Source organism: Melozone crissalis, unplaced genomic scaffold (assembly GCF_028551555.1).
Source record: "Melozone crissalis strain CALT ecotype California unplaced genomic scaffold, PUWL_Pcris_2 ptg000006l_1, whole genome shotgun sequence".
Taxonomy (NCBI): domain Eukaryota; kingdom Metazoa; phylum Chordata; class Aves; order Passeriformes; family Passerellidae; genus Melozone; species Melozone crissalis.
The window spans coordinates 29805668-29820456 of NW_026535784.1; the positions used below are offsets into that span (position 1 = coordinate 29805668).

Genomic DNA, 14789 nt, shown 5'->3' on the forward strand with positions numbered 1-14789 from the left:
TTTGACCATACATAAAGATTCCCACATTGCTTTTCATATAAACCAACTTCTTTGTGACTTCTTCAGGCAGCTTAATGTCTGGTTTAAGTTCAAATAATGCCTATATTCCAGCTACAAAGTTTTATTATGTGTATTAAAAATGAACAGTGCAAAAATAGAAGTGGAATATGGTAATTAATGAATTTATTAAATAGATTACTGATATTAATATCTCAGTATTTTGTTCTGTGGACCGCATAATAATTTATTAGAGATGTGTTACAATTAATAATAGAGCACTATTTTACTGCTTAGAAACTGATGATTTGAGTCTCTAAAGAGGAAAAATTAATTTCATAGGACATTTGACTTCATTCTGTGCATCATATTTTCTGCTTTGCTCTGTGCATTCCAAACCCTTTCTAATTTACATGGCTTATTCAATAAATGTTGTTGTTATATAGGTTCTTGGGCAGATCGCTCACCGCTGCATGAGGCAGCCAGCCAAGGACGTCTTCTTTCTCTGAAGACTTTATTGTCACAGGTAAAGGCTCTGTTTTTTACAATTGCTTTAATTTTTAATGTTATTTAATTTCTCAGCATAGATTGTTAATGCAGATTTAGTACGCTTTGTTTTGCTTTTTTCACTTGAATTTTTCAGAGCAATACATATTTAGGAATTTTTCATATGATAAGATTTAAGCTAGTTTTTAAAATATTTCCTCTGTATGTTTCAACCCCCATCCACCCCTGCTCCCCCCCCCCAAAAAAAAAATCCCAAACTAAAATTGTTTAAATTTTGGTTTGGGACAATTTAAAAATTGTCTAAATTTATGTCAGTTGTCCTCTCTTGCATGGTATAAATCAATATAAAGCAGTTTCACTGCTTTAAGCCTTTGGGTAAATAGAGCAATCAGGAAGATACTAGTTAACAGGAAGAGTCACTGAAAGATTCTGGGTTTTGCATTGTTGTCATTTAAAAAAATTGCTACTATCAAAGGGAGAGACTGTAAATGCTAAATTTTAATATTAAAATATTGTCCTATTAGCTATTTTCAATACTGAAAATTTTCAATATTGAAAAATTATACTATAGAGTACATTTGATGAAAGCAGGTAAACAAAATTGTTCGTTCTTAAGAATCAAACAACATCTACTGCAAAAAAATTAGAAGGCTTGGTGATTTTACCAATTCAGTAAATGTTTTCTTTGCTAAAAATTCATAGCTTTGGATATTTCACCTCTAAGTCACAGGTTGGAAGAGTCATAGGAGAGTCCAGACTCAGGACTTTGTGGGGTTTTAAAGATTAACAAGAGTGGAGATGCACCACCCTTTGTCTCATCTGTTTCAGGGTTTCACTGCCCCTCAGTTAAATTTTTTTCCACATAGCTACTTGGAATTTGCCATGTTCTGACTTGGGTCTGTTGCCTTTTGCCCTGTCACTATGCATCTAAACAGTCTGCATATTTTATGCCTATTTCTGATGAAAAATAAATGCTCACTGAGGATTAATTTATTGCAAGTTGAATTTTAAGCCCATTTAGAGTATTGTAAACTATTCATTTGAACAATAGTGTGAGGAAATTACTCTAAATAGATTTTGTATGATCTTTAAACACCATTCACATCTATTTTAGGGGTACAATGTAGACACACTAACAATTGACCAAGTAACTCCACTCCATGAAGCCTGCCTGGGAGACCATGTAGGATGTGCAAGAATCCTCCTTGAAGCAGGAGCAAACGTAAGGCTTTGCTTTTGTTTTCTTTTATATGAAGTCCAATTCTAACCTTTGCTTAACTAAGGATAAATTGCTTGATTTTAATGTAATTGGTCTCTACTTACCCTGTTGGCTATGTTCATCTCATGTAATTACAGCTGCCATCTGAATGCTACCAAATGAGTGATGGGCAGCCACTGAGGCAGTACTGAGTTGGAGTGAATCTGTTAGCAGTCTTCATTATGATATTTTACTTCAAAAATACGGAATGCATTCCTCTACTGGGTTCCTCTTGTTTTAGGTGGCTTTCAGGAGGCTTTTCTTTTAATCTTCAGAATGTCTGCTGTCACGCTGCACCTCTGTGCTCTTAAAATTCTTTGGTATGAGTAGAAAAAAGTACAGTCTCTTTTCTGTGCTCCTGGCATAGGTGGTCTTATCTTTTATCCCAAAATGAAAATGGGACTTCATGGAACACTTTCAGTGCAATGTCTGCTGACATGAGAATTCAAGTGCATAGCTTCCTAGGTCTCTGATCTTTGTAATGGATATATTTACTGTTCTTAAAATTCAGTTTGCAGAATAATGTGGAAAATGTCTGTGTTATTATAGAAAAATAAAAAAAGATACATAGATATTTCCAAAGCAAATTTCTCCCTACTTCATCTAGCACAAGGAGTCTAAAGATACAAAACTATAAGAAAAAAAAATTCCCACCTGGTTTATTTTTAGTGTTTGTAATTGTTTTGGTGGGTTTAGGGGGTACATGGAAGAAGATGGGCCAGAGTCCTGGAAGAGTCCTTCTCCTCATACCTGTTTTCCTTCCTTTAGTATTATTAGGCCTCACAAACTTGTCTTCTTTGTCTCCTTTATTTCTCACACTGGAAATATTCAGTTGAAGAGTGAGGTTGGTATTAAAGCAGTGAGCCTGTGCTATTAGCTTTGTCTCCATGCTGAGAAATATCACTTGAATCTGGAGACTAAAACTACAGAAGAAAATGGCAAATAATCCTCAATTCCTGCCAGAGCTGTGGAGAGAAGATCCCTTTATCCCATTAGTATGCAAAGTGTAAATTTTCTGTATCATTGAAACAAGCTCAGTGAAATGACTTTTGAAAATTATTTACTGCCCAGATGTCAATATATGCTCTTAAGTATTCCAGGTTTTTTTTTCCCAACATACTTTAACAAGAATAACAGTAAACTAATTCCAACTGAGAAGCATGGTAAGAGAAAGACAGTTTCACAGAGACTGGTCAGTTAACTTGTTATTTTAATGAGTACTTTTTTTTTTTTTTTTGTATTTTATGCAATTTCTAACTATTTCCTGTTTAAAAATCTACCTTTCTTTTAATTCTTTTTGTAAATAGATTTTATATATTCTAGGTAAATGCTACAACAATTGATGGAGTGACACCTTTGTTTAATGCCTGTTCGAGAGGCAGTGCAGCATGTGCTGAGCTCCTGTTACAGTACGGTGCCAAAGCTCAGTGGGAGTCCTGTCTGCCATCACCAACACATGAAGCAGCCAGCAGAGGTAAGAAATTAGCTCCTCAATAAACATGGAGCAGCTGAGCAATGTCTCAGTAAGAGGGTTAAGAAATGTATGTGGTTTTGTCCATGAGGCAGCATACTGAAGTCCAGCAAACTGTCGTGCTTTGTACTGACAGGTCACAGTGAATGTCTGGAGGTACTGATATCCTGGGGTATAGATGTTGACCAAGATCTTCCTCACTTAGGAACACCTCTGTATGTAGCTTGTGTTTCACAGCAGATCCATTGCATTCGAAAGCTTCTTTATGCAGGTATGTCATGATTTAAATAAAATATTACTGGTCTGCAAAATAAGCATATTGTATACACCTTTCAACTCAGCTGTGCTCAGCCAATGGAACTGGAACCCTTGCTTGCAGGGTTCTACTTCAAAGTTTATGCTGAATAATATTTTCTTATAATTTACTTTTTTTTTTTGGTGTCACAGTAAGCTTAAAACAAAAAAAAGGAAGCAAGACCAGTAAGAATTGAATGTTCAAAATTTTCAGCACATAGTGCAGCTTTGTAGATATTAATTTTCTGTAGGAAAAAGAAGGGTAAAAAATGAGCTTTGAGAAATTTCATATAGTAATCATTGAGATTTCAGTCAAACTACTTTAGCAATGAAGTCCCCCTTGCTTTCATTCTTCAGCAAGTTCTGACTGATCTTTGCACAAGGCATAGAGGCTGAGTTGCAGAGGGAGGGGGTGAGGTAAAAGGCATCTGATCCTAATTTTCAGATTATTTTTTTAATCAATGGATTAGAGATGTTGAAGGCTGGCTCTGTTTCAGCACAGGGCCAGGGACACAACTGGCATAGCTGAAAGACAGTTTGGTGCATTTCAGGTATTTACATACAGGGCTTTTACATCCTGCAGAACAAGGAATTAAAATGTATATATGAATAATTCAGCCTTGCTATCATTGCACCCGAATAGTTTTTCTAGTTGATTGCATGCTATATTTAGAACTTAAACAAGCAGTTAAAGTGTTTCTCACTGAGTCCATCTTCTCGGATGATTAATTATTCTATGTCATGATTTTTTATGTTTAAGAACAGCAAAAGTATAATTAGCATACTTTGGGATTCAAATACTACTATACAGAAAAAAGAGTAACAGAAGGGCATATTCTGCATTTGTTGGTGCCCTGAAGTAGAAAAGGGTATGTAAATGGAGAATTTAAGTAACTACTTATGTAAATTAAATTTTTTCATGTTTTATCAGTTTGTGACAATGTACTAGAAGTTGAAAAGCAGGTAGACAATGAAATAAACAAGAGAAGGCAGAAGCATGCTCCAATTGTTAATATAAGAACAGGGAATTATTCAGATTTCAGATCTAATTACTATAGACCTGTGACATTATTATTTTACTCAAATGGACATTTAAAATGCAAAAAGTGTTGAATCAGGGATTATAGTTGGGACAGAAGGCAATTATTGGTCTCACAAGGTCAGTAAGAAGTCTGAAGAAGGCTGGGTTTTAGATGAACCAACAGCTTCCATGTGTAAGGGAGATTCTTCCATACTAGCTAGTTTAGTTTAACTCTTGTATGGGTTTTTCTTCTTGAATATGAATGCATTATTGCAAATTAATTTAGTCCATTTTAATTTAAAACATGTTAAAATTACATATTAATATAAAAGTTTACTAATTAGAACCCATGGATTAGAGAATTATTGGTTTGGGATTTTTTTTTCCTATTAGCTTTCTTGACCATGGATCTCACCTTAACTAAAATTAAAACTAATTTATAGATTAATAAATAAAGGTTGGATGGGATGGGGGTTTATTTCAAACCCACTGCCAGCTTCAACATGTGAAAAATTATAAGGCATTCAAGATTCTTTCTTGAGTTGGTGTATTCACAAAAATATACATACAAAACTTCAGTTTAGTGATATTTTTTTAAGACTTAAATAAGGAAAGTATGTTTTTTATGTAGTGCAAATTTTCTTAAATATGAACAAAAAGTGCTTTTTATGATTAGGCAACGGTGATGCTTCTGTTATCTGATTGGTACCTGAGGCTTTTTTAGCTGGTTGTACTTGGATAATAAAACCTAGGCTAAAGAACTAAAACCCAAACAAAACACTGATGTGATTAGTTATAGTTCTATGCAATAAAATAAAGTGGCTAAATGCACTATGGCAATCCAGACCAGTGGTGGTTTTTATTTGCTTTGTAGCCTCATCTTTCTTACTCAATGGCAAATTTAATTAATCTCTTCTTACGTCTCTTTATGTGCATCTGCCCACCAGGTGCCAACGTGCAGAAGGGAAAGCATTTGCAAACTCCACTCCATGCTGCTGCCCAGCATTCTAGCACAGAGATTGTAAACTTACTCCTTGAATTTGGGGCAGACATAAATGCCAAAAATTCAGATTTTGAGAGGCCTGTTGATTTAGCTGCCCCAAGCAGTTTAGTGGAGAGACTGCTGCTCTTCCACGAAGGTAAGTTTTAGATGTTTATATTTGAAACTGCAACTTGTGTTATCAAAATAACCAAACCTACCTAGAAAAACCCCCAATTTAACAGTCAAAAAAACCCATGTTATAGAAGGTAACACTAGGCTGTATGAAATGATTATATGAGCATTCAGGTAATTTCCTTTCTAATTATAAACATACTCAGAAATATTTAGCCTCAGGCCAGAGCCCATTGACCAAGCAGCCTCAGAATTTATACAAGCTGAAAAAGTATCGTCATATGTTTATTGGCTGTTTACTTAAGTAGATATTTAAGCTACACTTTTATTGGTTTTTACAGACCTTTTTGAAAAGAAACAGAGTATTTAAATTTCAGGTTAAAAATATATTTCATTTTGTTCAGCTGTCATAATATTTTAAATATGTATTTTATGTGCATATAAAGCAAATTATTTTGATTATGGGCAAAAAAAAAGAGTAAGAATTTTAATTTTCTAAATTTTCTTTACAAAATTTTCAAAACCTGAGAAACAGAAGACTAAAGAGTCTATAGTTCCTCAAACCTCTTAAAGGTCTATCTGCCTTGTCAAGAGAGAATATTGCAAAGGGAACTGGACTTGTTTAGACTGAACTATGTATAATGTAAAAATAAGCCACAAGAGAATGCAACTATTTCAATAACCATGGGCGTCTCTTTAGAGGTGAACTGACAAGTAACACTGGTTCATGTTTACCTCCAAAAAAAACCACCCTGTAGTCTGAATGCTGCTAACAAAACCCCTCTAAAAACTATATGTTTTCACAAATTTACCAAGACTAGTAATGTTTTTAAAAGTTAGAGCAAAGAAAAATATTACATTGCATGAAACATATCCAGGTTTATTGCCCAGAGAAAATAGCATTTTTAAGGAATGGGGGGCAGAATGATAAAGACATTATGATTAAGTAGTAAGACCACTAAATATGGTCCAGGATCTTGGGGTATTTTTCCTGCTTATTCTTGTTGCAGTGATGCATTGGTAGTGCAGCTGGTAGTGCTGTAGCAGGTATGGAACCTGTGCTGTGAATTAAAAAAACCAAAACAACAAGTCTGCAGTTTTTAAAAGTTATTGACATCGGATATTTTCTGGGAACTGGTTTTTAATTTAAAAAAAAACTGACCTTGTCTTGCTTTCTTTAGTATTTCCCTAACTATTTATTAAGGTTTAAGCAGCCCCAGTCTTTGTCTTTGAGGGGAGAAAGACAGTGAAGGAAACGGAATGAAGAAAAAGGTCAAATTTGCAAAATATGGATTTTTTTTCTTTTTTTAGAAATCTATTATTGTGTGAGGCAGTTGTAAAACAAAGTGCTGGCTTTTATAATTGTACAATTAAACTTCTTTCTTTATTTGCAGCCACACCATCTTCTCTTTGTCAGCTCTGCCGACTATGTATCCGAAATTACATAGGAAGAGCTAGACTGCATCTTGTTCCACAACTCCAGTTGCCAACAATACTTAAGAATTTCTTACAGTATAGATAACATAGTAATTAATTGTTAGAAACTTAAATATAGCGAGTACATTTTTTTTCTGTTTATTGTACATTTTATCTAAAGAACTGCTGGGCGGAAAAAAAAAAGCCTTTTGCATATTGCTTAAAAAAATGGTATCTTTGACACCTGGTGTTGGAAATGTAATAGTAATTGGGAGCCATTCAGCAACTAGTGCCAAGGTGCTAATCCAGCTGAATTGAATAAGTGTGCTGATACTCTGGGACATGATTGTATAACTTTATCTTAACCCTTTATAGCTTTAGTGCTGTTAACTTCAATTGCGTTTATGTTTTTAAAATCTGTTTGACACACCTCAACCACAAAGAGTTTCTTCATTATTATTTGTTAAGTTTGTCCATTTACAGTCAATATTTTATGTATTTTCAAATCCCTGTTGTTTGTGTACCTAAAAATAGTTGGTCATGGGTGCACTATATGCATTGATAAAAATAAAACAATTAAACATCAATTCTTTTTCTTTTTCTTTTTATAGACAGTTCATTAATCACAGTGAGAAACTTCCTTTACTCTTCCTCACTGCCTGTGCTGTGGATTGTAATTAAACTGATGTTAACATAACTTCAGTTTTTTATAGAATTCTGTTTACTGGTACAATTAGGAACTTCTCAAAATCCTTAATACAGAGATACTTTTGGTATCCTCTTATAAAAAAGAATTTTATGGGCGCTTCCGTTATCTTTTCGTAACAGTGCTGTATCGCAAGAATTTAATGGGCATATTAAATAATTACTTGCCTCAGAGAAAGATATATTTTAATATGTAGTGTCTGTGAGATTTCTGAAGGCATATAGTGGAGATGTGGATACTGAATCTTCAAGCTTAAATTCAGGAGGTGAATACAAGGTTTCAAAAATGTCAGTTTTCTGTATCAAGCACAGTTTTCTGTATCAAGTACAGCTCATGAAAGGACATTACTTCTCTTACTACATGTTTTGTAAACATTTACCCAGCTCCAAAACTCCTATTGCAAATTCCCAGAATACTCCAGCAGGCATTTCTGTGAAAAGGTATTGTTCAACTCTAGCCAGAGACAGAATGGTGACACCCCCAAGGGACATTAGAAAACCCTGAGGCTTTGCTCATGCCCTTGAATTTTTGACGATTGTGATCTGAATAGATTAAAATGCAGGACTCCTCCTTTCCCTCTTCTCATTTGCTGTTCTTTGGAGAACAGATTACTTTCTCAGTGACTGATGCTCAGTTCCTGCAAACCAAAGCACGGGACATCTGAAAACTTGCCATTTGCCCTTGGTGATTCACCCTCTTCCATTCCTTTTCAGTGACTCCTTTCAGTATTTATGTTTCTACTGGAAAGATGATAAGTGAGAAACTAACTATAGAGGAAGCTTGCACAAAGAGGAATGCTTACTCAGTTGCTAAATAATATGCTCCTAATAAAAAATGTAGCTGTCTTGACACTGTTTAATAACCTTAATTTGCTTCTTTTTACTGCAAAAGCTCTAGTTAGGGGGCTTTTCTGGAGTCCTTGGAAAGTCAAATGCAGATATCCTCAGTCAAAAGCAGAGGAGCTGCTTAGGAGTCCATCATATCCTGAGTCTGTACTGGGGTGTGTGTAGTGGTTTTTATTTTCATCCAGAAAGTAGCAATTTGGGGTTTTAGGTACAACACCATTACTGTGTATTACTCCCACAAGCAAGCGAACTTTGAAGTGCCAAGCCAACCACAGCACTGCTGAACTTCTCCACGTAGAATGAGCTCATTTAGAACCTCACCTTCAGGTGTACATACATTGCTTTTCAAGTTTGATTCAGACAAAGTGGCAAAAAAAGCTCTCATGTTCTAGACACCTGTATCAGATTGGAGCAAACACAGCTATTCTCCAAAACACCTATTTGGAACACATAAGGTTAGAAGTTTTGCTGAGAGTAACACCAGAGACCTCATTGAAAATAGGTGTGTTCATGCTCTTGTAGCATTTGCAAAATTTATTCCCACCATTCTCCATGATCCCTGCCACCATCCAAAGAGTGAACAAAGACCATCTTGGTAGTTTACAGGTATTTGGTAGTATTTTTGTGTGTAATTATACAGAATAGGGCACTAGTCAGAAGAAACTGGCTTTTGGTAATACCATTACTTCGATCTCAGGCAAGAGGCACTTTTCAACATAAACTTCCACCTTTTGCTAAGAGATAATTGTGTGAAAATTGAGTTCATTTTGGCAAGCTGAGCTGAGTTGGATTGGGCATTGCTTCTGTTACTATGTGACAGGGACAAACAAATGAGGGAATGGATATTGTTGGCCTGGCAGGACTATGCACTGGGACATGTCTCTGGCAGATCAGAGCCCTGTGCTACTTTCACATACCAAAAACACAGGGCAATGAAATACTTGGTGTTAGTGCTTGGTAAAATCCCTTCCAAAAATGATCCCTTGTTTAGCCAGAAATTACAGATTTGTTGCTGTTCTCATGCTGTCAGGGCCCTATTCAATGTGGCTTGGATGGGTTGAATTCTTAGTATGAAATAAATGTTATGTATTAAAATGTTAGAAACCAGGATCTGAAGCAAACAGTGACCCAGGTCAGAGCACTGTTTAAGTTCCCTATTACAATAAAGCTCTTACTTAAAGAACTGTTATACTAGTTAAAAAGTGTTCTAAGGCATTTTCAGAGAAAAAGAAAAAAAAATGCATTCCAGAGACCCACAGGAGGCACTGCACTGGGGGGTGAAAAAGCACGTGGAATGCAAGGTTCTCCCTGTGCTTCTCCTGGGCCTGCCCTGGGGCTGTGGGCTGCTTGGCTCCGGCCATGGCCAGGGCAGCATCACTGGCCCAGCCTGGCAGGAGCCCTGAGCAGGGTCGAACAGACAGGGCATCATGCCACACATCATGGCTTTAAAGTACCAAATCTCCTATCTCAGACTGCAGCTGCCAGTGAAGCTGTCTCTGAAGATAATAAACATGTCAGTACTGTTGGGACAGATTATTTCCAAAAAACAATGGATTTGGTTTTGCACGGATGTTGAACATAACAGAGATTTAATAGTAATTGGAAAGCACTAGCTGTGTAGCTTCGTATGTTTTTTCATTAAAATGGAAATATGACTTTTACAGAGGAGTCAAACAGTCTTTTGAAGACAAAGTATTCTTTAATATTAAGGGGGAGATATCTGTATTTGACTTGCTATACTAGACAATGAAGCTACACATTAGCAAACAATCTGAAATTATTTTTGAAACTGATGAAGCAGTTGACAGTTGCAACCACAGCTGTAACAGCAGACACAATTACAACCTTTTCTGCATATTGCCCTCACCCACCACTGTACAAACGACTTCAAGGAAAATACAACTTCGTGTTATTCACAAAGACTGTTACCTGATGGATCCCCAATATAAAAAATGCCCTTTGACTTAATTTTTGTATTTTAGCAAGGAATGAATTCCTAACCCTCACTCTGTAATTTAGAAGGAGTAGATTTGCCCAAGATTCCATGTTAGGTCATAATTTATGTGCAACACATTGATGCAGTTATTCTACATATTCAATATATTTTAACTGTGAAATATTAATAAAAATTTTTATGATACAACAAAATATTTTAAATATAGTAGAATGACAGTTGAGTTAATACTTCAGATCCCAATCCTCAGTCATGGGGCTTCATGATCAGTTCTTTTTTTTGCTCTCCACCTCTGTATCAAGAACTTTTATATACAAGGTTGTAAGATTTATGTGCTAAAAGACAGACAGTCTTTCATTTGACAGAAGCAAGATCAGATACTGACTGATGGAAAATTCTTTCAAAAACTATGAATTTTAACTTTTGAAACTGAATTCTTCTTCTGCAAGTACCATGGAGTAAACAAAGGAAAAATATTTTCAGAGAATACTTGCAGGAAGTAAAAGATTTGGTTCCAGCACCCATGTATAAAAATGGGGGTTTTAGGGTACAAAACAGCTGTGTTCCCCCACCCAATATATTCTTACACTAGAAACCCTGTAATAATACTCTAGAACATTGACAGAGGATTTTAAAGAGGGAGGGCAAAAGTCCAACCCAGGATTTTCTTTTATTTCTAATCTCCATCCCAACATTCCAGCATGGTGGCATTGTTATTTCTAGAGTTAAATAAGGGCAAGGCTTGCCTCTAAACTGAGGCTTTTTTGATAGGATCTACTAAATAGAGACCCAATACTATTTCCAGTTTTAGAACAGTTGCTTTAGAAATAATTCTGCCATTTTTTGATTGTAACCTCTTTATATTTAATGTAACTATCAGGAATTTAAATAAATTTCAAAATTTATTTTAAAGTAGCAGCAAAAAAACCCAGATGAAATAGATTTCTGCTTATGTACTAAGCTAACAAATGCTTAGCTTATTAAGCTAACAAAAAGTATTGCAACCAAGGCATCTTTTCTAAAAGTGAGCAATTCTGCTTATAAGAATTATTAATAAGAATAATGAGTATAATATTTGCCTTATAATAAATTCCATACTATACACAGCTTTAAATATTTTTAGTATTCTATTGCCCTAACTGCTTTTCCATTTGAGTGCAGATGTAGTAAATAAAAATATAAATACCCAAGTACTTACTTCTGGTCTGTCATATTATATGCATGTTTATAACTAATACAAAATGTAAAGAGAAAACAAGCTTTTTAAATGTACATAGCATAGTTAAATAACTTCAATAAATATGCTGCTTATTCTATACAAAGCCTTTGTTAAAAAAACCAAGAAAATTTATAAAGAGTTTTAGCCTCCTGTGAAAGTATAACGGAAAATGTTGCCAAATATGATCCTATTAGAAAATACAATTTTGTAATCTAGATAATCTAAATAAATAAATAAAAAATAGATCATCTAAAGAAAACATAGATAATCTACACAAAACATAAGTGACCTTCTATTTGTACTGCTGTTAAAGCACAATAACAAGTGGATGAAAAAAACACCTACTCTTGAAATTTTACTTTTGCTATAGAACCCTGTGTGTAAAAATTAGTTCAAATTAAAAAGGGAGACAGTGTGAAACAGCCAAAATATTCCAGTCATTCTAAAAAAAGTTTGGAGTTGCTGTCAATAAAGTAAATATTTCTGTGATTATATGTTTGGAAGGGTGTTTATGGGTTTCACAGTTTATTATCAATATTTTGGTAATATGTAGATAGTTGCTTACTTTACAAAGCATCTATTCACACAAAGTTGACAAAAATAATTGTCTGATGACAATATTCTTACAAAAAAAAATGACATGGCTATATATGAGATTAGGACTTTTTCTTTGGATTATCAAATAACTCTTTTCTTTGGATTCTCAACAAACATTTGTATAGAAATCCTTTTGTTCTCATGTTAAAATTTTCAAAGTTCAAGTAATTGACCTGCAGTAGGAATCAACTACCACCTCTCTGTCCTTTGACAATCAAGGTTAAATCAGCATTAACACCCAGAGTGTTATTTTAAGCACTATAAAGTACAGAGGAAACACCTCATCAAAATGGGTTAAGTCGTATTCCTGTTCCTAATGGTGAAAAAGGATTCACTTTGGCCCACATCAAAGCATCATTCAGTGAAATAGTAGATTTTCCATCTTCGAGGAAGAACACAGGACCCTGTGAAGCAAAAATGTTTGGGAAGGAAGAGAAAATGAAGTTATATACAGATTGTGTAAAGGCCACAACAAAAAGCATATTTTATCTCAGAAGAACATAAATGCCTTGTTTAGACCTATCGACTATGTTCATACAGATATTTTTCCCCACTCACTTAGAACTCTGATAACAGGGACACGTTATGAATTGAGGGCACTTATGTTCCCAAATCTGTGTCAACCCAACCTTTCACAATATTGAAATTTTTAGTTTGATGTGTTTTATTGTTATTTTATATATGCTTGTCAATTATTCCAGAGGTAAATTTAGCTTGAATTAGAAACTGAGGTAACAAGCATTTTTCTTCAGAATACTGTCCCTATTTCATCATGGATATGATTATTATTTCTGCTGATCCTTGCTTTTCCTATCCACAAAAATCCTCTTGATATAATGTCTCCATGAATTGTTTGAAAACAGAGTCTACACGCAGTCTACAGAATAATTTGAATTATTCACTATGAAAAGGACAAAGTATTCATGTGATGGAAAAAGAGCTATTTGCTAATTTATTAATTTGACAAAATGTGCTCTGAAAGCTGCATTTCAATTTCAGTGCTTTCTTAAAGAATTATGCTCTCCAGACTTGCTACATAAAACTTGTAAACCCATACAAGTAGGCTGCCATGCTTTAGTATTAACTGATTTTGATTGTTGAGCCGATCTGCATGCCCAAAGACACCACTCCTAATGTATGCTAATCTAGAAATACGGATCTTGTAGATGAGAAGCTGGTGACACCATATTTGCTATTCTTGTTGAATGGACTCTAACACTGGCAGCTTTACATGTCTGTTAGAAAATGTTGAGAGTACAGCCATGGGCAGAGACTACTCATCTATTCTGGAAGTGTTGAGAGCAAGTTATTTTAGATTGATGGTGAGCAGTTGAGAATTTTTTTACCTCAAAAATCCCACTAGCATTTTGTAAACTCTAATTTTCATCAGAAAACTATCCATCCCTCTTAGTCTTTAAACCACCCTGTTACTCTTTGGGCTGACATCTTACACTGGACAAAGGAAACAGATTCAGTATCACCTAGGAAAGTAAATTCATACTGAGGCATTTTCTGGAGTCAGGAGTAGTGTTTTCAAAATCTTTCAATTTTCTCTTTATTAAAATAACAAGATATGCTAAATAGGTGTTATAAGGATTAATGTGTATTAATCATAAAACTCAATGTGAGTGATGAATAAATATATTTGAATATTTAGTCTTCTAATGTCTGGATTTCATTAGTCATGAATTCCAAGTTTTATAGTATGCATTTCCATAGCGATAAAAACCAAAACGAGAAAAATATTAGTATGTGGTTGAAGACAAATATTCTCCTGGTTTTTATTCTAGCTGTGGTGAGGGATTAGCCAAAAGGTACATGCACTTTAGATACAACGTTTGGCAAAGGAAATCTTTAATGTGTAAACTAAAAGGTTTTGGATTTTGGAAATGACAATTGTTTGACTGGAGAATTCTTTATACAGTCTTTCTTATATCGCAGATGTCACTTCCTGTCAATTTAAGTCTGCTTCTGTGATAACAGGGTAAACCTTTTTCCAGCCAAATGGTGGGAGAGACCTTTGATTTATGGCAACCTCACAAATAGTCATTGCTATCAGCAAGAAAGAGCACTTCAGCTCTCTGAAAGCGTACCTGGATCTTTAGCCCTGTCAAACAGGAGGTGTGAACATCTGAATGACTGGGAAGATTTGATCCAGTGACACAGTCTGGCCCAACCATTCCTTTCAGAGGCTCCCCCTGAATTCGTGAGACAAGTACTGAGTACAGAGCTCTCTGTGATTCAGAGGGTGGGGTGCATGGCAACTCATCCGTGGGCCTAGGAACATAAAAGAAATTTGGTTTTCAACTTGGCTTCCTAATTTGTGTGAGAGGTTAAGATCTGCAAAGCAGTTACATTCAGACTTTACATAGGGAATAAATTTACAGCTA

The 14789-nt window shown here is 35.0% G+C and overlaps 2 protein-coding genes across 11 annotated transcripts in view; one reads left to right on the top strand and one right to left on the bottom strand.

Annotated features, from left to right (window-relative positions):
* The window catches only part of ASB5 (ankyrin repeat and SOCS box containing 5), a 33659-nt gene extending 25994 nt beyond the window's left edge, over positions 1-7665 (top strand). For all 3 annotated transcript variants that reach the window (XM_054292201.1, XM_054292185.1, XM_054292193.1), the window contains 6 exons: positions 444-523; positions 1619-1726; positions 3086-3236; positions 3370-3504; positions 5496-5687; positions 7057-7665. In XM_054292201.1, coding sequence (XP_054148176.1) covers positions 444-523; positions 1619-1726; positions 3086-3236; positions 3370-3504; positions 5496-5687; positions 7057-7184 — 794 coding nt within the window. In that variant the 3' untranslated portion in view covers positions 7185-7665. The remainder of the gene's footprint in view (positions 1-443; positions 524-1618; positions 1727-3085; positions 3237-3369; positions 3505-5495; positions 5688-7056) is intronic.
* Positions 7666-10308: 2643 nt separating this feature from the next.
* The window catches only part of WDR17 (WD repeat domain 17), a 56235-nt gene continuing 51754 nt past the window's right edge, over positions 10309-14789 (bottom strand). For all 8 annotated transcript variants that reach the window (XM_054296073.1, XM_054296072.1, XM_054296071.1 and 5 more), the window contains 2 exons: positions 14493-14676; positions 10309-12803 (listed from right to left, as the gene is read on the bottom strand). In XM_054296073.1, the coding sequence (XP_054152048.1) occupies positions 12684-12803; positions 14493-14676 (304 nt within the window). In that variant the 3' untranslated portion in view covers positions 10309-12683. The remainder of the gene's footprint in view (positions 12804-14492; positions 14677-14789) is intronic.